Raw genomic sequence first — 25,976 nt, 5'->3', positions numbered from 1 at the left:
GAACAGAATTAGTGTCGGTTTCCCAGGGGAGGGTAGTGGAAATGATTTGCTTAGGATCAGAGTCACAAGCTCTTTTCTGTTTGTGTTCCACCCCGTGTCCTCTACAAAACCATCTTTCCTCTGCAGTTTACCTAAGAAGGAAAGTTTCATTGAGAACAGGCATTTGGGTAGTCTCAGCGTCTCCATGGCCTGTGGTTCATGGCAGATGTTGTTCATCGCTCGTTGGGTCTTGCACCTTTACCCCTCTCTGTAGGACAGTTGCTGGTTTAGGAGTTCGCTACATTCCAGATTCCCTTGGAGTAAATGAGTGAATGTGAGCTGAGATGGTCAGATGACAGATTTTAACAGGAAAAATGTATTAAATAACCATAGAATCAATCATAGAATCCCAGACTGGTTTGGGTTGAAGGGACCTTAAAGCTCCTCCAGCTCCAACCCCCTGCCACGGGCAGGGACACCTTCCGCTAGAGCAGGTTGCTCCAAGCCCCTGTGTCCAACCTGGCCTTGAACACTGCCAGGGATGGGGCAGCCACAGCTTTTCTGGGCACCCTGTGCCAGCGCCTCAGCACCCTCACAGGGAAGAGCTTCTGCTTCAGAGCTCATCTCAGTCTCCCCTCTGGCAGGTTAAAGCCATTCCCCTTGTCCTGTCCCTACAGGCCCTTGTCCAAAGCCCCTCTCCAGGTTTCTTGTAGCCCCTTTAGGTATTGGAAGACTGTTACAAGGTCTCCCTGGAGCCTTCTCCAGGTAAGTAACAGCCCAGTGGAGTCACTGGTTTGGTCTCACTGCAGCACAGTTGATGTGAGCTGTATGATGTGCTATCAGCCTTTTGCTGTTTCAGTGTGTATTTATCTCCTGATGTCTGACACGTTTTGAACCCAAGTAGTTTCTCTCTGGGGTTTCTCCTTGCTTATATCAGACTGGCGTCTGGTCTTGTGGTTTGTGCCTCTAATGAGAAAGCAGCTTAATTTTCACACCCAGAGGAGTATCAGCTGAGACAGGAAGCCCCTCCCTTCCTCAGGGTGTAACTGCTCTCAGCTCTGCGTGGACCAGCAGCAGGAGCAATGGCTTGAACAAATGAGACTATGGTATTTATAGATTTACACCCCTTTTCTGTTAATTTTGCCTGCTCTGCTTTTCTAACTGTGGAGTTTTCAATGGAGATGTGATTTATGCCTAAATTAGGAATATGAAATTGAATTCTTAAGCCTCACAGTATTTTCCCAATTAATCTTTTAAGAGACTGAAATATACATTTCTCTGTGTTGGGATAGCTTGATAGCTTTTAGGGACATTAAATCTTTCATTTCTAAAGATGCCACCGCATAGGATGCTGTGATTGCTGCTGGGATGGCATCCACATTTCCAAGGTTATAAGAATTATGTCCATGAGCACTCCCAAATCTTAACATTCAAGACACTTTTCTGGGCTCATTTTCCGTTTTATGTCACAACAACGAGAAGCATTCAGGCTGCCCTGGTGCGCTGCTACCTGTGGACAGTGCGGAACAGTGGGGAAGGAGCACTTGTCTTCCTGAGGAGAGGGTCAAAAATTCCTTCTCCTGGTCTCATGGTTGTTGACTGTGACACGTAGTAGAAGTGGAAAATTTGCTCTGACATGTCAAGTGCGGCCCTGGTTGGCTAAAGGCCAAATTGGGCCTCTTGATTTCAGTTTGCCTTAAAATGGCTGACTGCAAGTTCACATGCCCAGATTTCCCTTTGGGATGTACTTCTGAAATCTTTTCTTAATAACTTTATAAATCTCTCTATGTCTGTTTTTCCTCAAAAATCAATAGTTTCAGAAAACAAGAGTCCAAAAGCTTAAATAGATGCATTTCTGGGCCCACTTTGTGTCATGAAGCTTCTTACATCTGTGGACTGGAGCAGATGTGTATTAACAAAGTGTCTTTGCCCAGTGTAAAGCCCGTTTGACAACAAATTAGTAAGTTGCCTCTAATGGAAGGAAAAATTAATAGGAAATGAAGAAATATTTATTCCAGTCTTCCAGGGGTTGGGCTCCAGTTCTTTGTAAGTCACTTCTGTGGATGGCAAAAAAGTTACATCAGATTTTCGGTCTTTCTTTTGCAACTTTGTGTGTTTCATTATTTGGCAAAGAGAGGAAATGAAATAAACTCACCAGATTTGAGCCAATACCAGGGTTTGCTGGCTGCTGTGGCTGGGTTGGAAGTGTCAGAGTGGGGTATGCTGTTGCCTGGAATCTGTCCTAGAGTGGGATGTAATCCATGAGTCATGTGAAGAGAAGATTTTGTGTTCAGTATCTAGTCTTGTTCCGCGTCTAAGTGTCTTTCTATAGTTGGAAGCAGACCTGCTTCTGCCTCTTCCAGTGTTGGAAGGCTGCAACAAAGCAAAAGACCTACTATGGATATGTATGGGGGGATTTTTTTTTAGTTCTTGACAGCCACAGTATTTCTGCAGAGGGAGGGGGCAAAAGTGTTTTCAGTGACATATCCAGACAGGTAGAAATATAGAAGAGCAAATATTTAACCAAACGATTACAGGCTGTGGTCAGGAGCCTCCTGTTCCATGGGTTTTGGAGATGAACCTCCCTTTCTTGACTAATAGCAACACGTAGTGCCTTGGTGTTTCATAGACCACGTGGGACACTACTAGAACTGTTATGTTCTTACATTGTTAAAATAGAACCTAAATACCTGTACTGGGACAGGCTTTAAAACCAGAACAATCAGGAGATGATGTGTGTAAACAAAATGGGACAGTGGATGGAAGGAAAAACAGTGGTGGCCATTACAGCAGTTCAGAAACACTGTTGGCAGGAGTCCTTTCCGGAGCACAGCTGAAGTGCTTCATCCCTTCAGGCAGCACTGGTCTGTGAGGTACAGAGTCCTGCAGTGGGAGATGGTTTGAAATTAGAACAATCTGCACACCTCACTTTTCTCTCCCCTTTTCCACCCCATTTCCATCTCGTTGTGGGGAAGCACACCTATCATTTCCCCATGCCTTGTTTACTGCTTTTTTTTCCCAGCAGCAGCTCATGTTCCCAGATCAATACTGACTCCTCACACAGAAGGTTGTTAGGTCTCCTCAAATGTTTTGTGCTCAGAGCCCTCCTGATGGTTGGTGCCAGCCTTGATTTAAAGGGAGAGAAGGGGAGACAGTGGGGAAAGCTGGGCCCTGATTTATTTAAAGACGCAATGAGACTCCCCTATGGCACTGCTCCCCTGGAGCCTGCCTGTGACTGGGCATTGCTCTCCCTGTGCCGGCACTGCTCTTCTCCCCTCGCCCAGGGCCATGTCCCGGCGCTGCCGCTCACAGGACGGCATTCCCATGCTGAGTCTTGCCACCTGTTGCCTTCTCCATTCCAAGCCCCCCTTCCTCCCCGCCCTCCTCCTGGCCCCCTCCCCACACAGCTCACATCCCCAGTGGAGAGGGTTGGGATCAGTAGTCACTTGCCAAATACCTTTCGAATGCTGTCACTAATTCTGCATAGACAGCATCTCTGAAAGCAAAAACAAATCTTTTCCAATGCATTGTCCTACTAAAAGAGTCTAGAAATGCATTTTCTGAGGCGAGTTAGATGGGAGGGACCGTGCCATAGCTCCTTCCCAAGCCAGCCCTCGGGGAGCCTGAAGCTGTGCTGAAAGAATCCTCTGCAAATCCATTGAAGCTGGCATTTGACATTGGCTCGGGCTAATTTTGTACATGGGGCTACACATCTACACACCCATGTCATTCTTCTTCATCTGCTGCCTATGGAAAGCTCCAGAGCGCCAGGGGATGTTGTAGTAAAACCTCCAGACTTGGTGATGGGGCTGCAGGGGCGGGGAGAGCGGTGGGTGCTGTTGGGTGAACTGGGTTTAGTGGGATAGTCACCAGCTCCAGCTGTAGCTCCACACTGCCTCCGTGGAAGCATCTGGCTGCTCATGGACCTGAGGCTGTGATTTCTCCTAATGGAGGAGAAATCCTCCATTAGGTGTGCAGAAGGGATGGCATTTCTCTGCTTACACAGCTGTTGGGTCTACTGGAATTCAGTTGGGAGTCTGGAGAAGCGCATTGGAACAGTTCTGCTTCCAGGCCCTCATGCGCTCTCCAGGTAAGGTCACTTAGATTGCAGTTTTTAGGAGTGAATAGTCATTTGGAGAAGCAATCTCTTAAATTCCCAATTTAAGATGCCTTGAAGAGGACTGACATTCAGACACAAGACATTGGCAAATAAAATCCTTTCTTTCACTGGCAAATAGACCTGGATTTGAAGCCTATCAGGCTCTCGGAACGTTGCCATGCCTGGGTTTTACAGACCCACCTGGTTAAATACTTATTTGCCCTCAAAAATCACAGAGAGGTGTAAGGATGAAAAAGTTTAATGCAAATATGAGCGCTTCCGAGTAGCAGGAAGGTAGAGTTTGGAATTGCAAAAAGGAAGAGAAGAAAGAAAATGGCTGTGAACAGAAGTGGATGTTTCTCTTATTATTTCTAGTCATGAGGCAATGTAAGGTCCAGAACCTTCTCCCTCCCCGTGTTTGTCCTGGCAGGGCTTCACGCTGGTGTCCTCAGCGCACCAGTTAAACCAGTAGTTACCAATTTTTTTGCAAGCGACGCTGGGACTATAGGAATTTTATTCCCTCACGGTGTTGAAGGAAGGGGGTTGTTTGCCAAAGGGCTTTCTTATGCTTGAGAATGATTTATGGGCCAGGCTGAGCCACTTGTGGAAAAGGCAAAGCAGCTCTTGGCAGCACCCCCAGAATCCACTGCAGCTGCAGGGTAGTGAAGTCATCGGCATAACAACCACTGCAAACAGAATAACAAAGTCTGCTCTGTTCTGTTTAAAATAATCTTTCCAGCTCAGCAGCCACATTAAACCTCACCTTTCTGCATACAGAAATGAGAGAAGGCTGATAGTTCTCTGCAGCATGGTGTGAATGTCTCACTTACCTGACTGCCCATCACTGCTGCACCATCCACACTTTGTATCAGAGTACTTTAAATGAAGGAGTGAAGCCACCTTATGTCATTGTTTGTGTCGGTCCCTTGTTTTCACCCCTTTGTTTGGCCTCATATTTAAAAAGCAGAAAAAAAACCCCAGCGTTTCTTCTAAATACAAAATTTGCTTTTGCCTTATAACCTGCTTCTAAGCTGATTGCAAAATGAGTAATTCTGACTTTGATTTTTCCTGCCTGTCTTTGTTTCAGGTCTCCTCAGATCCTCCTGCTTCCAAAAAGCCCAAAATAGATGACTCTGCTTCCCAATCTCCAGCTTCTACTGAGAAGGAAAAACAGTCCAGTTGGTTACGGTCCTTATCCAGCTCATCTAATAAGGTGATTACTGAATATTTTGTAATTAAGAGAGATCAAATGAGCACGTAACATCACTACTGAAACCAGGATAGCAAGAACTTGCCCAGGTTTTCTAAATTCGTAACCTCTTTGTCCTTTTCCTAGTAAACACTGTTATTCAGTCCTCCCAGTTTCCTCACCATCTTCCAGTGTTCACTGACCTTGATTGTGACCATGAAGGAAGCAATTCCTTCATGCCTTGGAGGTCCAAGAATCCTGCAAGATTCAGGAGCCTTTTGTGGTCCCTGCAAACTACATGTAACTTAGTGGCAGAGAAAAAACCTGTCAGGTTTCACACTGGTGCAGATAACTTCTTCCAGTGGATCTACTAAGCAGGTCCTAGCCAGTGGGGAGAAGCTGTAGAGCTAACAGAGTGTGCTGACAAGCATGGCGAGCAGTCCGTTGTGGGTTAGAGTTGAAGAGATTGTTCATATTCACTGATTTTCCTTTCCCCCTCTTCCCAGAGCATTGGCTGCGTTCATCCCCGTCAGCGGCTCTCGGCGTTCCGGCCCTGGTCCCCGGCTGTGTCAGCAAATGAGAAGGAGCTCTCAACCCACCTTCCCGCCTTGATCCGGGACAGGTAAGGAGGTGTGACCTGAAGGAAGGCCTGGGCTGGCAGCCAGGGAGGTTTATTTGACAGCAAGTTGTTGTGTGTTTGTTCCCTTGCCCTGTTAGCTGGTGGCTTTGCAACTCAGCTGGTCACTCCACTCATATGGGATTAAAGAGCATTTGCAGCTGCAGTGCGTTAATTCACAGAAGGGAAACAAAAATATTGAGATTTTATGCATTCATTGAATAGGTTTTGTTAGGTGAACATGCCATAGGAGCCTACAATGAAGGCTGCTTCTATGAATTTATGAACATGGTGAGCTGGAGAAGTCATGTCCATGTTTAATTGAGTGCAAAGCACTAAGCAAACACAGGCAGACTCTCAGGTGGTGTCAGTCAGTGGAACTTCGCTGCCAGTCCAGTAACTTGCAGTTTTGGTGTAACACGTGGATTGGGGAGCATTTAAAGCCCAGGACACGACTATTTTCTTTTGCCTCCCCCTCTAAACCAGTTTCTACTCCTACAAGAGCTTCGAGAATGCCGTGGCCCCCAACGTGGCGCTCGCGCCCCCGGCGCAGCAGAAGGTGGTGAGCAGCACGCCCTGTGCCACGGCAGTGCCGCGCAGCACCGAGCCCGGAAGCACGGCCCTGCCGCGCAGGAGGAGGCCTGCGGCTGACAGCACGGCCCTGCCCGAGGCAGCGGCCACCACGGCAGCCCCTGCCCCTGCCCCCGAGGAGGACAAGGAATCAGAAGCAGAAATTGAAGTAGAAACCAGGGAAGAATGTAAGTGACCGTTCCGTGTGCCTGGATTTTCATAGGATCACAGAATCCCAGAATGGTTTGGGTTGAAGGAATCCTAAAGCTTATCCAGTTCCAACCCCCTGCCACGGGCAGGGACACCTTCGTAGCAGAGGTGCTCCAGCCCGTTTTGTTTTGTTTGTGCTGGGTTTTCCTCAGCAATGCACAGGAGTTAGCTGTTCAACCTCTGTTGTGTTCAAATAGAATTTTGGAAGCCCAATACCTCAATGAGATGTAATAATACAATCTCAAGTAATATTGAAAACCAAAAACATAAGTTGGGGGGTGTTTTCCTGGGAGACGAAGGGCATCATGGACTAGATGATCTCCAGAGGTCGCTTCCAACTCTAATGATTCTGTGATTTTTGAACCACAGGTGTCCACTGACCTGGAATATTGTATTGAAGCAGGTCAGTGTTGTGCAGAAGACAAAACGTGTGTGGTGTTCACATAAACCCCATGGGTTGATGTCTGGTCAAGAGGCTTCTGTCAGAGCTCTTTGTGGGATACACACCAGTAGCACATAAAAATTCCAGAGCAGAGTTTTGTATCTATCAGACAAAGAACATGGTCACAGTGTCAGTACCACATCCACGGAGCTGAGCATATAGAGGAGGAGCCAGAATGTTCTTAAACAGTGTGCCGACAGCAGGCTCTGGCAAGAGGATGCGGGTGTCACTTAGATAATTGTGCTGCTGCTCACAGCGGGTCCGGTCCTTGCTCAGGGCAGGTGGCACATGCAAAGAGGTGACATTTACCCACTGAAAACAGCAGGACCCTGTAGGAACCCTGAAGAAATCTGTTTCTTCACACCCATAGAAAAAAAAAACAAACCCATGACATAAATTGTAACATAAATTCCAAAGTCACAATTCAAGCAAATTGATTTTCATCACATTTCAAGCATCAAAGTATAGAACAGGTGTTTTCTTTCTTCCCTTTTTGTCATTGAATATTGAGTGTCTCCTCTGTACAACAGGGATGCAGCATATTTCGAGTTATACTGGACGTTTCTGTATTAATTTTGGATGTTTCTGTTTTTCAGTCACTTCCTCCTTATCGTCACTCTCCTCCCCATCCTTCACCTCATCCAGCTCCGCGAAGGACATGAGCTCCCCTGGGATGCAGGCCCCGGTGGCAGTCAGCAGCTCGTATGAGGTTCCAGCACATTCCGACTCTCACAGCAGCGGGCTGGAAGCAGAGCTGGAGCACCTAAGGCAGGCCCTGGACAGCGGCCTGGATACAAAAGAAGCCAAAGAAAAATTCCTCCATGAAGTTGTTAAAATGAGAGTGAAGCAGGAAGAGAAGCTGAATGCGGCCTTGCAAGCCAAACGCAGTCTGCATCAGGTAAGGGTGAAAAATTGCTTTCCCTTGCTACTGTCTGCAAGGCCCCTTCCAGGTAGGAACGTTAGGCAGGCTCATGTGAAAAAGAATTGGCTCATTTTTCCCAAATAGCAACAGCCTTTACTGGGGTACTGCTGTAAATCCAACCGGGAAACCCAAGTCTTCAGGAACCATTCCAACAATTTTCAGCTTGCCACCTGTTCTTGCCCTGGGCACTAATCCCTGGGGACCAAAATCAGCATCTTTCCATCACTGAAAGAATCTCTGAGCACAGCACAGATTAGTTTGTTCTCATTGCACTGAACTAGAAACCTTGAACCTACTATCGGGGTTTTAGGGGCTGGGTTAAGTGAATAGATATGCCTTCAGAGCCAGGTTGGACGGGGCTTGGAGCAACCTGCTCCTGTGGCAGGTGGTTGGATCTGGATGAGCTTTAAGGTCCCTTCAACCCAAACCAGGCTGTGATCATACGAAATACTTATAAGTAATATATATATTTAAAGCTGATTTTTAAATATCCAAACGAAATGCACAGTTTGTACTTAAAGTAAAGCAGAAATTACAGGAGGTGGTTGATGAAGTGAATGTTGAGGCATTACCTTGAGCCTGTCGGAGTGGGAGGGGAGCAGTGCCAGGCCCGGCAGCATGTCTGGAGCAGGGGCAGGGCTGAGCGGCTGCGGCTGCCTGGGGAAGTGAGACAGGGAAGGAGTGAGTTTCCCATGACCCCACTGCAGTGTTCGCTGACAGGAGCAATGCTGCGAGTGGTGGCTCTGACACCGGAAATGCTGCTTCTGGGGAAAAACTGAATTTGAGTTTCTAATTTAACCATTTGAGAGACAGACTTCTAGTGCACTTTGGAGACCTTTCTGGGCTTAGGAGGCCTTTTAACAACGGCATTTATCAGCTCAGGACTTTCTATCATTGTAGCTTTAGGTTCTTTATCACTTCCATTAACGGCTCTCTTTTGGATTTGAGATTTCAAGGTAACAGCTTCTATTAAGAACCTGGACAGTGAGAGTGGCAATTTCCAGAGCAAAGCATAGTTTTGATTTGGCTAGGGGTTTTAGCCCAGAGTTTTCCAGATACTGGGACAGAGACATCCATTGGTGGGTTGTCAGGAGACTCAGAGCTCCGCACCAGCTACGTGGAGCACAACAGAACTGCCTGGAGTTAGAAAGATCACACATTGGTTTTCTCATACTTGCCTTAAGTGGATTTGGGGTGGGGCGGGCTTGGTGAAATGCAACCGCTTCCTGATGCCTTCAGTGAGTAGTGAACAGCACTGCTGCACACAGAGGGCATTCACAAACTGCATTTATCATAACACTGTGATCTTCAGTGTCTTCAGTTGAAGCGCAGGCACTGCAGTTGGTGGGTTTGGAACTTGGAGCAAGCGTAGAGCACGCAGCTCGTAGCGCTCTCCAACTGCAGTTCATCTTTATTCAGTCACAGATGGTCACAGCTATTTTGCGTGACAAAGCAAAATGTGGCTGTAGCGTAGAGGTTTTTCTAACCCAAGAATTCAGAGTATCTTGAGTGCAGGATCTCATGTTGATTTAAAGCAGAAGAGTGTGTGTAAAGTTCAGAAGGAGGTTTAGACATGAGCTGCCTTGGTCATAACCAGCAGAAGATGGGAACTGGGTTTGGGTCGCTCCCTGCACACTTCTGTTCCCTTGCATTGACTTAGTCTGTGCTCGCAAGTGAAGGGCTTTTGTATTCTAGGAGCTGGAGTTCCTACGGGTGGCAAAGAAAGAGAAACTGAGAGAAGCAACGGAGGCGAAGCGCAACTTAAGGAAAGAGATTGAACGTCTGCGAGCTGAGAATGAGAAGAAAATGAAGGAAGCGAATGAGTCTCGGATACGACTGAAGAGGGAACTGGAACAAGCCAGGCAGATCCGGGTGTGCGACAAGGGCTGTGAAGCCGGCAGGCTCCGCGCCAAGTACTCGGCACAGGTAAGACTTGCGCACCAGGAGTATTCTAATTCTAGTAGCAAGTAACTCACTCTTCCTGCGGGTAGCTCAGGTGTTTGTCTGTCCCCTAATGCCAATGGCCTTCTTGCATCTGATGTGACAAGCCTAGCTCCTGCCTGTGCAAGGTCTTTGCCCCCACCACAGTGTCTCACAGCCCTAACACAGTGTCCCCTCTTGTCAGTCCTACATGTCTGCCCAGCACTGAGCACGTTTGTCAGTTGGGCATCACCATTTACAGAGACGGACAAACGCTGGCCAGGATTTCAGTTCCACTTGCAACCAGTGGGTTCTGAAGGATGGGGCAGGCTTGCCTGAATTTAAATGCACATACACACACATGCCATATTTGCAGGCTTACCTGCTACATACACACTTCATGTTAAACAACGGACTCCTCCAGACCATGTTTACTGGAGGAACTTTTCTACCAGGCATGTTGTTGAACATGTGCTTTATGAACATGTTGTTACCCAGAGCACGAGCTGCAAATAGTTGGTGTGGCCGCTTTAAGAGAGAGGGACGCAGGCAGAGGAGCAGCCAGCAGCTGGGCGCGGGAAGGGGAGTGGTGCTCTGCCAGGGCTGGGAGAGCTTCTGCAGGCGCAGCAGTAGGAAATGATGTGGGCTTCCTCCTGCCATCACAGGATGTCTCACTGATAAGAGGTGTCCAGACTAAACATAACTGGGCCGCGCTGCTGCACTGGGTGTTACCGGCAGCCGGCTTCCACCTGGCAGCAAACAGGGCAAGGCACCAGCAAGTGCTGGTAATGTGGGACCATTCCTTGGGAGGGAATAGAGGAGGTTTCCTAATGTGAAAGGCTAAAGTCATCTCAAAAAGCTGAATGTCCATAGGTTTGTCCTTTTAAAGCAGCACGAGGACACAGCAAAGCCCTGCCAGTGCTGTGCCAGGGCAAACACCTCTACTACTGGGGCAAACATCACTACTAATGCCTCAGGACCTGGGGCTTTGGCAGCTCCCTTAGAGATTTCTGGATGGAACTGAGTGGAAAAATACCTCCAGTAACTTAGGAGCCTGATGTTTACAAGAGATCCATCCATATGACTTCAGTTCTGGAGTTGTGTAAGGCATTTTAAAGCAAAGCTTTCTAGATCCTTTCCTCTTGCATTTGGCGACACAGGGAGTTTGTCACTTGGGTTTGTTCATCACTTCTGATTATTTTTGCGGAAACCACAATTCTCTAGACAGGCTCAGTGTGAGAGGAGGAGCTTCAGGCGGCAGGGGAGGAAGTAACACAACAAACTCGGGTGTAAATGTGTAAAAGTGCAAAGTACTCAATTGCCAATACCTACCGCACAGCACTGTGCTTTAGGCCTTTCTTTTTTCTTGTCACCGAGATCCCAGTAGAGATGGGTGGGGGGGTTTCACATGGTGGGTTAGCCCCAGATGTCTGTGCTTTCCTTTCCTGTTAAGTGGCAATCCTTGATAGCTGCTTATCTTACCTGTTTGTGGCCTAAACCTGCCTATTTCAAACCAGGGCAGCTTTTCCCATCTTTACACCCTTCTCTTCTGGAGCTTTAACTACGTTACCAGTAAGTACAGAATGGGAAGGGTGAAATCCATTTCTGAGCAGTTACTACACCTTAGGGGGCCTGTTCCATCCCGTTGCTGCACTCCAACATCCAGCTTCCTTACTTACAAGCTGAAAGGCTGGGCATTTTCCCTGTTGCTTGGAGAGCTTCTGTTCATTCAGAGGACGTGCCATGTCCCAGCTTCCTCATGTCCATGCTCACACACCCCCCTCACCATCTACACCACACCCCCACATCCTCCACACCCATCTCACCTCCTTACATTTGAGGGATACAGAGGGTCTCAGAGGATACTGCAGTTGCTGTTGTTGGACATCAAATCTACAGCTGAGACCTCAGGCCTTTATGGGGGAGACTGTGTTTCTGGTCACTCATATTAATAACTATTGTAAAAGAACTGAAAGTAAATTACCTGTGCAAAATCAGCTCATTGATTACTGGGCTGAGTTGCTTTCTGCCTGAAGAAAGAGTAGGAATGGTAAGTAGTGACCAGAGTTTGTTACATTAAGGCACTGAACTGTTCTGATTTTCATCCACCTTTATGAAACTTCAGCCACAGTGATCAGTCCATGTGATGCACTTCATAACTGTACAGCAGTGTGTGGAAGGAAGTAAGGAAAAGGGAATTAATTCCTTCCTCACCTCGACTTTGACAGTGGTATGGCTGGAAGTCCATGGCTTTATACTCTTCTCCCTTTGTGCAAAGTTCCTGGTCTGTGTTAAAGTCTACAAACCCACACTGGAACTCAAATACTAAAATAGTTTATTATGTTTCTTAATGTGCTTTTCTCCAGATTGAGGACCTACAGGTCAAGCTCCAGCACGCAGAGGCCGACAGGGAGCAGCTCCGAGCTGACCTGATGCATGAAAGGGAGGCTCGGGAACACTTGGAAAAAGTAGTCAAGGAACTTCAGGAACAACTGTGGCCTAAACCAAGCAGTCAACCCCCCAGCAGCGAAAACACAGCAAGCGCCCTCGAGAACTGACCCACCCCTCGAGCCTGCCAGAGCTGCACAGTAAGGGAGGACGCATGGGGGACGTGTGTAAGTGCATGTGTGAGTAGTTGTGTCGTGGCACACAGGGCTCTGAATATGGATTCGTACTAGTTGGAAGGCAGATTTTACTTTCTCTAACTGAAGCACTGAATGATGCCTCTTTCTTCCCCGATCCATATAGCACAACATCTTACTGTGCCTAGAAAACACAAAGTGTTTATAAACAAAATACTTTTGAGTCCACAGCAAATTTTCTACCGGCAAACTCCAAGCAAGCAGCATCGTCCAGCTAAAATCAGCGCAGGCAAACAGGGCAGTGGTTTTATGTTGCCCTATTGCCTGTTGGAACATTTTGGAATTCAAAAACAAACAAACTTTTCTTATAAGCTATTTAAAATAATTCATTACACAGACTTGGTATTAAAAAAATAATGCGATTTTTATAACGAACCTTTCAAAGCAAAACAAAAAACAACCTTCGATGCACAATTTTTAATGACTTGTTATAGGTTTGGGGATTCTCAGTGCAGAAGCCCTCTGGTGATGATGCCATTTCATTAGCAGTTTTCCAGCCACCTCGGAAGCCATCAGTTTAATCCCGTCACGCAGGTATATGACAATTTCGGAGTGCTTTGATTTTTAACTTAGGAAGAATTCTCTTCATTTCCTGTCCTAAACACAAGAAGAAAGGGAGATGCAGGACTGGAAAGAGGGAGGGGGATGAGAAGAGTACGCGCTACACTTACAAGCTCAGCCTTATAGACTTCAGTGTTTGACATCATGCCATCGTTTCTAAAGACATCCTCACTACTTGGTGTGTTCAAAGGACTCACTTCATCCAAGAGCACTTCAGCTTATGGAAAAGAAAGAAGGAAATGGGTGATCCGTTAAGTCAGTTGAGAAATAAAGCAAAAGATGAATGTGTTTTGAAGCCATTCTGAAATCTTTATGTCAGTTTTCTGGAAAACTCACCTCTGTTGCACCATCTTCCCATAAATTCAGTATTTACCTGCTTTTACTATGAACTGTCAGTCCAGAGTTCTGTGCCCAAGGGGAGTGCAACATCGCATTATCGGATACTACAGAAAAGAAAACGTTTGCTGCTGTGAATAAGCCTACATCATTGAAAAAACAAAACTTTTTTGTTTTTAAAAAGAGAAATTACTTTAATTTTTGGATCCCAGCCGCAGCCCCGGGGTCCAGGTGCAGGCTGCCGGCACCGTGCCTCACAGGGGGTGGTGGTGGTCAGTTTTTAGTTGTTTTTTTTTTGTTAAACTGCACTTTGTCAGGATCTTACTCTGCATTTTGTTCCACATATATCTCAAGTTTACAAGCTGAGCAGTCAGGTTCTGCCCCACTGAGCAGGCGTAGGAATCATCAGCCCAGTTTTCCACCAGCTGCCACCTTGCACCGTCACCCACAGGAGCATCCCGCAGGGTGGAATCCTGCCCACACGACTTCCCCAGCGGGGTTTGAGTCCCACTGAGCTTGGGAGGCAGCAGAGACACTCCCAGAAGAGCTGAACAAAGAACACTGGTGCTTTCTGAACAAGAGAAAAGTTCTTTTCACCCCTAAACACTCACCTCTCACACCCGAGCTCATCAGGGGAACGTGAACAAGTTGATCTGGGGCTGCAGATGTGCCTTCCAGCTTGTCTTAACTCTCAGCATCTTTTAGAGGCAACGCTGACACTTTGGTGACCTTAAAGAATAAAAGGAAAAAAGAAAAAAAAAGATCCCCCCCAATGCATCATCCTCCCCAGAAGTTACTCAAAATGAAGAAACATTATTTCCAGTAATCTTTATTTGCTTTTGGACATTACTGCAAACTCTGTAAGCTTACAAATTATTTCCCGGTAGACAGAAAGCGGCTTCCAATCCTGAAATTATCCTATTTACTTACAGTACATTAGAGAGATTTTTTTTTTTCTTAAACAAGAGCTGTTTGCTTGAAACCATTATAGTAACCATTATAATAACTGTGAGCATTAACAAAGAAGTTCATATATAAGTTTTAGGTACAAAAAAAGAAGAAATATGAAAGGAGTAGAATTACTGGGACGATGTAAAACTGTTGGGAGCAAGAAACAGTTCCATCAAGTAAATGACGGGAAACTGCCCGTTGATCCGGGGCTCTGCCCTCGTGCGTTTGGGATGCCGGAGACTGAGGCTAGTGCAGATCTCCTCCTCTAAAGTGCAATGCAAAAGGAATTTTGATTACGCTTAAGCAGGTGTTTTTTTTAATGTGTTTTGTTGGTTTTGTTTTTTTTTTTCTTTGTATGTTTTTTTCTGCGATATTAAATCATATGCATGGAATTAAAATCTCTGCCATACGTATATTCATTAATGGGCATTATTACTGTCTTATGTAAAGGGTTTATTTTGTTATGCAGTATGCATAAAAATGTTCTCAGCCTTATGATTTCCAGCTCTGTATTATTCACTTCTTTCTTCAAGGGAAACTGAGTAACTTTAGCTCTAGTTGATGCTGGATCAGCACTCACATGCTCTGCTTCACTGCCATGCTACGAAATTACACAGCGGACACGTGTCCCCCCCAGTGTGTCTGACCCCTCACGGTTTACATTTGGTTCCTGTGGGGTTTTCACCTGCTCTCCCCTTGTGACCCGACAAGAGCTGGCACTGTGCCCACCTCCCGCCACCTTTTCCCAGGAAGCGGCCCACTTACCTGCTGCACAGGACACGGTGGCTCTTTCTGAGTGTGCAGGCGGCAGACCCGGTCCCTGGCACAATGTCTGCTCTGCAGATGATGCTTTTAGCTCCTAAATTAATGAATTCTGCATTTTTAGATAAATAAATAAGTAAATAAATAACCCCCCAAACCAGAACAGTGCATGGTCTTATCAATCAATCAGTAGTAAATAGTCCTGTCAAACAGCCACCAGCATCTGTGCTTCACATGCAGATGGGCCTGGCAGTGTCCAAGGCCAGGTTGGACACAGGGGCTTGGAGCAACCTGCTCTAGTGGAAGGTGTCCCTGCCCATGGCAGGGGGTTGGAACTGGAGGAGCTTTAAGGTCCCTTCAGCCCAAACCATTCCCAATTCTATAATTAAGATTAGCAAGAAAGAAGCCTACAAATTAAAGTCACAACCATTGTTACAAATCTGTTGTCTCCTTTTGCCAAGCATTATAGTAATTCCATGATCTATGACAGATGAACTTCGCCGTGGTTGAGGTTCAGGCTCAATAGCATTTGATTCTTGGGAGTGAGAACTTTCTATAGAAACACTTGTATAAATTCAGGTTTAAAATCTGAAAGCGGAAGACTGGGAACAAGTGTTCCACACCAGCAGCTTACTGGCAGGAGAGGTTTGAAGTACAGGAATTCCACCCTCAGGAATTTTGTCTTTCCAAAGTACATTTTACCATTTATTTCTGCTGAATATGGAATTGGTTTCTAATTCAGAATTCCTGAGCATGTTGTTTGTTTTCCCATCCTCAGCAGACAGCCCCTGAGACACTAACTTCTAGAAACAGGCTGTCAGATGGTGGGAATCTTCAGCGCCCCCCTCCTTGGGCCGGCTGGGAGTGGGCAGTTGTGTGTGTAATTTCAGGGAGCACCCGCTGGCGGGGAAGGGCTGGGCTTGTCCTTGGGCTCGCTCTGGGTCCTGCCACATTCCATGCGCACTCCAGCCTGGGAGGGCCGGAACTGTAAAGTCCCAGCTTCGCCTTTCATCTGCTCGTTAGTTTCCTTTAAGAAGTTGTTAACAGGGAGAAGAGGTGTTTCCCACAGGCTGTTGACTCTCCCTCTGCTTAAAAATATATTACTTAATACTTGTATATTCAGTTTAATTACTCATTGTTTCTATTACTGAAAGAAGACTTAACGAAGGGAAAAAAAACCAACAGCAATAACATTCATATCTATGGAGCAGCTAACTCGTATACATAATATTCTGCTTTTCAAACAGAACTAGCCAATGTAAAAAAGAAAAAGTTAAAAGTAAATTCAACATGTAAATACTTTTTTTCATTTTACACTGTTGTATTATAAGTGTATATGGTGTTTACTTTTTCAAAACTCTTTCTTACCTGGTAGCTGTCTTGTTTTCTGAGTTGTGTTTTTAACTGAGAAGAACCTTTGCTGTCTGTGAGGAACAACACAACAAACCCTTTTTGCAAGCTGCCGCTGTGGGTTCGCCCTCCTCCACCATTGGCATTTTCTTTGTCTTCGTTTTCACTGTAAAGTATTTTATTACCAAAAGGTTGGTTCCTTCCCCCTCTGCCCCTCATCAGTCCATGTGTTTTAGAAAGAAGTTTTTTGTTGGTTTGGTTGTTTTGTTTTGGGTTGGGTGTTTTGTTTTTTTTTTTTTAAATCAAAAGAACTCACAGAAATGACATTTTTTTCAACTGAAGAAAAATGAATCTTTACATTTATAATAGCCAATAGCATTTCAGCACATTTTTGTTATCCTGGTCTCTCCTATGCTGCTGCTAATGACAATATTATGACTTACTCTACTATTCTAGAATTATTTTTATGTATGTAATGTATGCTTTCTTGTTTATAAATGCCTGATTTAAAAAAAAAAAATAAGAAAAAAGCTTGGCATATTTATCTATTTCGCTGTGTACCTTGATAGTCCTTTTCCACCCCCTTTTCCACATCCCCTCCCCTCAAAGCAGATAATATTGTAAAATAAAGGACTTTATGAGATTATGTATGAAAATAGCTATGCTTATATACCACAGTGACTGAATGTACAGTGTATAGACGCATTACCTAAAATAAAATTGTTTGTCCAGAAAAGAATCAGGAGCTGTGGTTTGGTTTTTGGCTTGGCTGTGCTGGAGCTAACTGTCCAGGGTGAGAGCATGCCCATGTCTCACAGAGGGTGAGGTACCTGCTGGAAGGGTCAACGTTTTGTAATTTGAAGTTAAACCCCATGCACACACAGGAACTAGACACCCGCACACACGTACCCAATGGTTACTGCCCTTGGCCTTGCGCGTGTTGTGCATGGAGAGGTCTCCAAAGCACCAGTGGAGGTGACCACAACTGCTGTCAAGCCCTGGCCTTACCTCAGTGCTCGGAAGGAGACCCAGGCCACCCTCCCCAAGGGAAGGTGTGAGATAGGAGGCGTGGCCTCGTGGTGAGAGATGAGTGATGTCCCTGGCTTGGACATGCGCAGGCACGACCTCCACCTCTGGTGCTGCCCCAGTGCCTCACGTGGTGTGTGCCACCTCAGAGGGCTGGTGACAGAAACAAAATGTTAGTACATGTTAATTCTACTAGATGGATTTTTAGTGCATGTGCAGCCAAGTCATATAAGCCAAGGCTTATAAAGTGTCTAACCCATTGTAGCTTGCAGACCAGTGTCTGGTTTTGAGGTCATGGAACTTGTCCACATACTCATCCTCTGATGGACACATATACACACCCTCACATACACCCACCACCAAACCCCATTTTGTCTATAGGTAGAAACACCATTGCAGTCGCAGATGTTGGAGGGAAGCTCAGCTTTGCTGCTGTGCTTCAGCTTTTTTGGCATACCAAACACCCCCCCCCCAAAAAAAAAATATCACCTTACCACCTTCAATATGCCAAGGTGCACCAACAACCTGTGGCTGAGAGTCAAGCCAGCACCTTGTTCACGCTGTTCCCCACACAGCCTGGTATAATCCTCTCAAAGGTATCATTTAAACAGAGCCATTTTCAGGTCTGCACATGATGATATGGTAAAGGAGAATGGAATTCCATTGGAAGCGATGTGTACTGCTTCATGGGGAAAGTCTAGAGCTGCAGTGAAGCGTCTGTTGAATACAGAGAGCTGTAAGCATATACAAGTTTGTACTGGGTCAAAGAAAAAGAAATACAAGAGGGAAAAATGCAAAAAAGCAGAAGATGGAAACATACATTAAAGTAATTCCGTCATGGTTTTCTGAGAAATGGCTGCAGAATTTCCACAGTTCTGGTACATTTCTTAACATGCCCTTGTAAAACAGTGGAAAAGCCAGGGAATGATCAAACAGCTTAGACAAAAATATCTCTGCTTCCTGTTTGTGGCTCACTGCAGCCTACTTTCTGAGGGGCAGTCGGAGCAATGCCCCTCCTGCTCTTGCCAGAACTGCCCAGGACGTGTTCAGTTTTGTGCATTCTGAGTGTTCTTCACCAGGGACCAACTGCGGCAAAGCTGCACTTCTAGAGTTTGCAAGAGTTTAGGAGTAAACCTTGTTTGGTTTAGTTCCCTTTTGAAGTTAGCTGAGGCTAACTTGGAACTAAGGCTTGGCCTCGCATATGGAAACCTCCGATGTCTGAATCCAGCTACCCAGTCCTATTGGACTCCTTCCCTGTTCTTGGACTATCCCTTTTCAGCTATCCCAAATTTATCTGGCTACTCTATGCTAGGAGCTTTCATTTAACTGACCTAGATTACAAGCACAAACACACAAAGCAAGAAAATATGTATTTCATTTGCCTCCTCCACTGTCCTGAACACAAGACTTTCCGATGGGAGCTGTACACCCGAGGTGACTGTCACAGATCCCAGAGAGCTCTGGGTTAGTGCTGGCGAAATTTGAAGACACCCACAAAATTACTGTATTTTTTTTTTCCCCTAGTGGCTTATATATAAAACCAAAAATCACAGAAAAAACCCAGAGCTTCTCCTTTGCCAGCTGCAGCTGTGTATCAAGGGTGCCAGTTCCATCTGACACTGGAAATTAGGTGTTCAGAAGTGGTTTGTGAGTGAACAGGCAGCTGGGGACATACTGGGAAGAGCCAAAGGCATTAAGTGGTGCCTGTCAGAGAGTTTCTTACTGGGCAGCAAGAAATGGAGGTGTCCACACCAGTCATGATCACTTACTTATAGAAAGCTTTTCTTTTACTCCATATTCGTCACCTCACCCGGATTTGTGCAGTCCTTTCGGCAATGTGCCTCCAACGATGTAGCCATGGTTCAGGCACTGCCCATCACTGCAGTGAGTCACGGAAAAGGAGCACGGCGCACTAAACTGCTGCCCAATCCCCAACAAACAATCCAGGGATCCACTCCTCCCGAGCACTACAAAACTCCTTTGAGACCAATTGATACTCAGAGGTCAGCTAAAGCTGGCAGTGTACACAGAAACCTGCCTCGCAGAGTGTGGCATGCTGAAGTACCCCTTGAGTTCAACTTGATTTCACAAAGCGGAAATAGTTTAAAAGTCTAACAGTGGCCCCGGCCCCCCTGTGCTCAGTTCCCTACGAGTGCTTAGTGAACTACAGGCCCTGCCCCAATGAACTTTCATTCAAACAGGAACAAAAAAGAATGCGGGGGGGAAATCAGCAGCCAAATGAGCTGAACTGCCCCATGCTCAAACCAGCTGCTGGACATTGAAATAAAAATCAAATTTCCTGAGGCCCGAAGTAAAACATCTTCATGGCTTACTCAACAGCCACCGCAGAAAAAAGGGAAACAAAAAAACCCCAAAACCCCAAACCAAGCCCACGTACACACTCTTAGAGCTGCTCATTCTGAACATGGTCTATACACTGTAAATTAAAATGCTTGTGTGGGGCACAGCTGAAAGAGGATTAAACACCAGTTCAGCACTGCACCTTACTCAGTCCTTCCCATTTTAGCGCAAGCAGCACCCTCCTTTATGCCAAACAGATGGAGCAAAAGAAAAACTGAACCCATACAAAAAAATGGAGTAGAGGTTTGGTAGGGATTTTCAGTAAAAAAGACGAGAGCCCTTGTTACTGCCTGTCGTAGCCAAACTGTGCTTTTTACATGCTCCCATGTTCATTTGTTGAAAAGACACTACAGAAATACACCTTGGCCCATCTGCAAGGAAGGGATAAAGCTTGCAGAAGATGATAGGAACCAGGGAAGCAGTAAAAAGCCAGGAGTGTCAGAGCTGATGATGAGATGTGAGTAATGTGGCTCTAAAGGCGCTGTCAGTAGGAAGAGAGCACAAATACAATAAAACACGGCTGTATTGACGTACGCTCCGGGGGAATTTTTATTAGATGGCTTATGTGCACTTTAAGCATACCTGACTGCAATGCAGATTCCCACACACACTTACTTGGGAGGGAAAAAGTTTCCACAGATCTCTGCGCTGGACTGGTTTAGGTGAATTGTTTTGTCCGGTATCCACAGGTTGTCTGGCTCATCTGCTTGAATGTACTTCTGTATCTGTTTTCTGCTGAGCCAGCTCTAATCTGGAACCTTGAGGATTTTATGCTTTTAAAAGCCTATTCTGCGCCAGCTATCCTTGTCCTCCAGCCCCCCAGCACTCTCCCCAGATGACAACTCTCCCATCTCACATACGCATCAACTGCAGGAGAAAAACCCTGCAGGACAAGAGGGAACCTACATGGGTCAAAAGAAAACAAGGTTTTACTGCCTTCAAAGGAGGTCAGATTTGTTCCAAAATCTGCTCATTTCTGTAAATATCACAAAGACTGTAAGTTTGAGTGATCATTGTGCTTTTGTGAAGAAAATCATAAACCCATGATGTTGAGTTCACAAAACAAGAGCAGGTACATGGGCTGTCAACAGGACTCAATTCCAAACCCAGTAACAGTAGATGCTCTGGAGCTGCAGAAACTCCTTTGTTGGCTAGTTGTCAAAAAAAGGTCATTAAATCCCTACTTCATGTGGCCAAAGTATAAAAACAGGTGCTATACCATGCATTAACAAGCTGTTGGCCACGCAGCCCACAGACAAAACTGATTCGACCAGTACAAATGGATTCTGTTTTGTAGCATCCCAAGTGACAATCTCCCTGCTGTTGTCTAAATGGATCTACACTCTTATTTGTTCATATATCATGCAGGAAGCACCTACCAAACATCTCCACAGATACACTGGTGGCCTTTGCAATGTCGATTGCCAGCCCAGGAAGGGAAAGTGTCATTTTACAGCTGGTAACTCTGTTAAGCTCTCCTAAACCTTGCTCCTGGGTTTCAACATCGCTTGGCAAAATGAGTAAGCAGTTAGACATAAAGAAGCCAAATTTACCTTTCCAACCCATATGGCAAGTGCGATGAGAAGCAGATACACTCATGAAAGCAAAACACCAAAACCCATAGCAATAAGCTGCATTTCCTTGCATATTAAACCCCCCACCCGAACCTCCTTACGGCTTTGCTCCCGACCTCAAGACCATGAACTCTCAGTACACCTCAGTACTGGATTACGCGCTGTGTAGCACGGCTGCATTGCCAAAAGACTCAACACATGCACCACTTTTATGGACTAGTTTCACTAGCACTGCCTCCGAGGAACCCATTATTGTATCTTTGCTGTTGCTTTCTCTACAACCCTTTGCCTGTAAAAACTGGGATGTGGTGAGCAATGAAATACTTTTGGCTACACCACGAGAAAAGTAAACCAACATTGCATGATACATTAAGACCACGAGCAGACACAAGTTTCACAAGTGGTGCTATCGGGTTAAAGGCTCTGCATGCTGCTAAGTTCTGAACTCCTTTTGCACACATGAGTTCCACTGACATTAGTGGGTGCCCAAGAAATCGCCAGTGAGTAGAAGCAAAGCTCAGCTCCCACCTGCCTTGCCCATGAACTGAGCTTACTACAAACAGACTCTTTAAGCTCTGACTCTTGCAGTGTGTAAAGCAGGGGTCCCATGCTGCTTAATTCAATTTGGCAGATAACATTGGTGAAAGGCATTGATTTCTTCCCTCACTCCCCCCTTCTCTTCCATCAATTTTCCCAGATAAGAAGCCTGTGGCTCAGACCCTGCTGGTGACGGATGCCTTGTAATTGCTTTGAATGGATTATCACCAGACATCTAGCAGGCATTTACAGTGCTACAGCTGTAATCAGAAACAGTCTCACCCAGTAGAAGGGCTCTGAGGAAGAGACAGCTGTCTCTGTTGCCTCTGCCTTGTCTCTCTGTTCTTGCATTAAGCCTAACTTTATTTATGCTTTTAAAACAGTAATATCTAGGACATCGAACTGAAATCAGGGTCCAGGGGGCTAAGCACCATTCAAACCCCAGGAATCCATCTCTGCTTCTGACCAGGCTATGAGAGGACTGTCCTTCTGCACTGCTGAAATCCTGCATTTGGGTAAAGAAGTATCAATCTGTTTCACAGGGGAACATTACCAAAAAAATTGGGAAATCAGAAAATACATATTCTGTTCTGGCAATTATTGGCTAAAAGACATTAGATAAGACACTTCTTACCTCAGCTCACTGCTGCTTTTCTCCCTTTGCCTAGGCTAAATTGTCAGTAGTCTGCTTACGGAGATGACAGTGACATTCTAACTTGCTATCTGGAATTCAATTTGTATGGCTGGGGGGAGAAATAACATGAATAACGAAGTATGAGAGACTGTGACACAGGAACAAAAATAAGCACTTTGATCTGCTGTATTTTGTATTAACTGTAGAATCATATGTAGCTGCCCAATACCAAGAGGCTGCAGATCCACATCCATGACTGAACTTAAACTGCAAATTTGATCAACATTAACCAGATTTTTTTACCCCGCAAAGTTTCATTTGGGTAAGATAAGGAATAAGCCTCAAAACGTTTATCTGATTGTTCAAAGACTCAGTCACTCGTGCAGCATCAGTTTGGTCTGTCTATATAGGACATCTACATGTGCAGTGGTACCTTGATAAGAAAGGTTTTTGTGTTTAGTAAAAACAGTACAAGCTTTGTGCTTCCAATCTTTAATTCTAACTAAAAATCAATTCTACTTTGAAACAAGTCTCATCTAACACTGTGTTCCAGCTCAAAGCTCCCTCTGCTATCTTTGCAAACAACACAAAATCTTTCTTGTTGCTGTCGGTTTGGTGCTTGGATCCTTCCCTGCATGCTCCATACCTACTTGTCTAACAAAACACCAAAGGGGCTCATTTTAAGTGATGCTAATTTCCCAGAGCTCCACCGAATGCTAACTTGGAATGTTTCATACTGGCTTATTACATGTGCAGAAGTTGACTGATATAAAAAGGAAGCTTTTTTAAACATCACACAACACAACCAGTAACACAAGAATCCTTTACAGTTTCTGCACCTTGGAAAGCAGAATGAAGGTGGGGAAGAGGGGCTGGCGCATTTGCCACCATGTACAAACTGACTGTGTAGGGCTTGTGCAGCTGGAAGATAATGTGCTTTGCAGGTCACTGCCTCTTAAGCACTGTGTTATCTCTCTGTAACATACACCTTGTTGTGTCTCAGTGCTTAATTACAGCTGATAAGCAGGCCATAATATTGCTTATCATTAGTCAGAGGATGACAATTACAATTTAAGATTAAACTGTTTTCTTCTTTTCTTCAGCCAAGTCTCTGTATGACACTTCCTTAGCCCAAGAAAAGATTTGCACATGCAGAACAAATCCATATACTAATTGGTTATGTGCCCCTCAGAATGATGTATAATTTGGGAAGCTTGAGTTGCATGATGAACTCAATACTGCACAGAGCCTACCCCTGAACCTGCAGGGTCAGCTGGTCAGCTACAAGCCTGAAGAATCTCGAGAGAGCAATAAAGACAATGGGATATTGTGGTCCTCTACACGGGACAGGTCCCAGCCTGGTGACTGTCAAGGGCAGTGCCTCAACTTGCAGTAAGCTCAGGCCTTCCCTTCAGCCATCACTTTCAACTCACCTTCTGCTCCGGCAGCTTTCACCCTCTCTTCGTTCCTCTCCTCCCTGTTTTCTAAAATGGCTTGCTAATGTTTTAGATGACATTTGTCAGAGGCAGAGGAGCAGCTGCACGCACCCATCCTCCCCCCACTATTGCATTACGATGCACTGCAGAATTTTGGGGCTGAGTTCAGCAGAACACTGAAGTATATACTTGATTTGAGAACAGTGCCTCACACATCCCAAAGCCTTTTTGCTTTAGCAGAGCTTTTGTTTCACAAATGGACTCAGTTAACAGAGATCCTGCAGTTGGGAAGTAGTTTGGAATACCGGACTATTAAAGGAGCAGCATGAAGCGATGAGTCTGCTCAAGCTGAACTGTCATTAAGTAGCTACACCCTTCTCAAGAAACAGAGATGTGTTATTCTGCACAAACAACCCAAGACTTAAAGATTACTTACAAATATTCTGCACTAAAATCCACAGTGGTCTGAGAGGAGATTTAACTACTCATCATCAACAATAAAGCTTAAAGACTGAGTAAGAACTGCATTTCTGTACCTCTGCTAAGCATTTATGAGATTCCCTCAGAGCAAAAGCCTTTAACTCCTGAACGTAAATGTGATAACACAGTTGTGATGACTCCTAATGTCAGAGGTCAATGGTTTAAATCTCCTGTCCTCTAGTTTGTCAACTCCCATTTATCCTGCCCAGCACAGCACAAGGGTATGGCCCATAAATCTTCCAAAAATGTGTTCTGATCTTTCACCTGCAGTAGATTAAAAATAGCCCAGAGCAAGAGCTTTTAGCATTTTGTCATAGCAATCTCTCCGTCAAATGTGATAGATAGCCAGCTACATGGAAAAAGAATGAATCAACCCAGAGATGAGATAATGAGAAAGTCTGAATTACACCTCCAAGAAGCAGGAGTTTTACTCCTGCTGGAAATCCCCACTGAGCTCACCCCACTGAGGTGGTGTGTTACAGCACGGGACAGGCTGTGAGACTCATCCAGTAAGGCATTGCTTTCCTCCCTTTGATTTTTCATTCAAACCTCATACCAGACTCGTGAGTTCTGTTCTGGAGTTTGCACCCTCCAGGCATGATCTTGGGCAGAATGTCCATTTCAAATTTTATTTAAAAAAAACAATGACTTAAGGACAGGCCCTCATTTTGGCCATCCAGCATCAGGAGAGCTCTTCTGAACACCAGCTGCCTAAAGTGAGTCAAGTTAAAAGCCAGAGAGTGAATACCCTAAACAAAACCCCTTCCTCCGCTGAGCTTGCTGAATTACTCTGTTGTTGAGCCTTGCAGCTCTTCCTTCTACGTATCTTCTGGTGATCTTGCATCAATAAGATGTATATCGCCAGTATTAAAGCATATAGCACTTCTTCACTAAGAGTAAAAAGAGAATCCTGACAGCAAACTGTCCTGAGCTATTACTGTGAGCCACTAGTGGTTTCCTTTCAAAAAGAAGGTAAGATTGCGATTTCTACACATTCATTTTCACTAACCTAATTTCAGACAGTTTCGACAATGCACTAAATACCAATTTTACTGCAAGTTTCTGTATTTTTCTATCATCAACACTTTTATAAAATCCTCCTAAGAGGACTTCTAACCTTGTTTATCGAAATGGTTTTTAAAGCAGCTGAACTAGTATGAAAAAGCCACAAGATGCACTTAACTGTCGGAAGCCTACAACAGAGAAGATTCCTTCTGCATTATGTCCAGTCTTTAGCTAGGTGCAACAGTTGAAGTATTAATAAATACAAGGAGGACTTAGCTGCTTGAAAGCAAATTTTTTTTCTAATGTTATCAGTTGGCTTAATAAAACGTGTTGTCTATTAGTGTAAACTATGCTTTACTTGTATCTTTAGGTCA

The 25,976-nt window shown here is 45.2% G+C and overlaps 1 protein-coding gene across 1 annotated transcript in view; it reads left to right on the top strand.

Annotated features, from left to right (window-relative positions):
- The window catches only part of SKI (SKI proto-oncogene), a 101,552-nt gene extending 84,264 nt beyond the window's left edge, over window positions 1-17,288 (top strand). The window contains exons 2-7 of the mRNA XM_030508188.1: window positions 5,166-5,291; window positions 5,774-5,889; window positions 6,370-6,641; window positions 7,702-8,003; window positions 9,723-9,953; window positions 12,314-17,288. Coding sequence (XP_030364048.1) covers window positions 5,166-5,291; window positions 5,774-5,889; window positions 6,370-6,641; window positions 7,702-8,003; window positions 9,723-9,953; window positions 12,314-12,505 — 1,239 coding nt within the window. The 3' untranslated portion in view covers window positions 12,506-17,288. The remainder of the gene's footprint in view (window positions 1-5,165; window positions 5,292-5,773; window positions 5,890-6,369; window positions 6,642-7,701; window positions 8,004-9,722; window positions 9,954-12,313) is intronic.
- Window positions 17,289-25,976: the final 8,688 nt, after the last annotated feature.

The sequence above is a fragment of the Strigops habroptila genome, chromosome 16, assembly GCF_004027225.2.
Source record: "Strigops habroptila isolate Jane chromosome 16, bStrHab1.2.pri, whole genome shotgun sequence".
Taxonomy (NCBI): domain Eukaryota; kingdom Metazoa; phylum Chordata; class Aves; order Psittaciformes; family Psittacidae; genus Strigops; species Strigops habroptila.
Note: the sequence above shows the minus strand (reverse complement) of the source record. Positions and strands in the feature narration are given on the sequence as shown.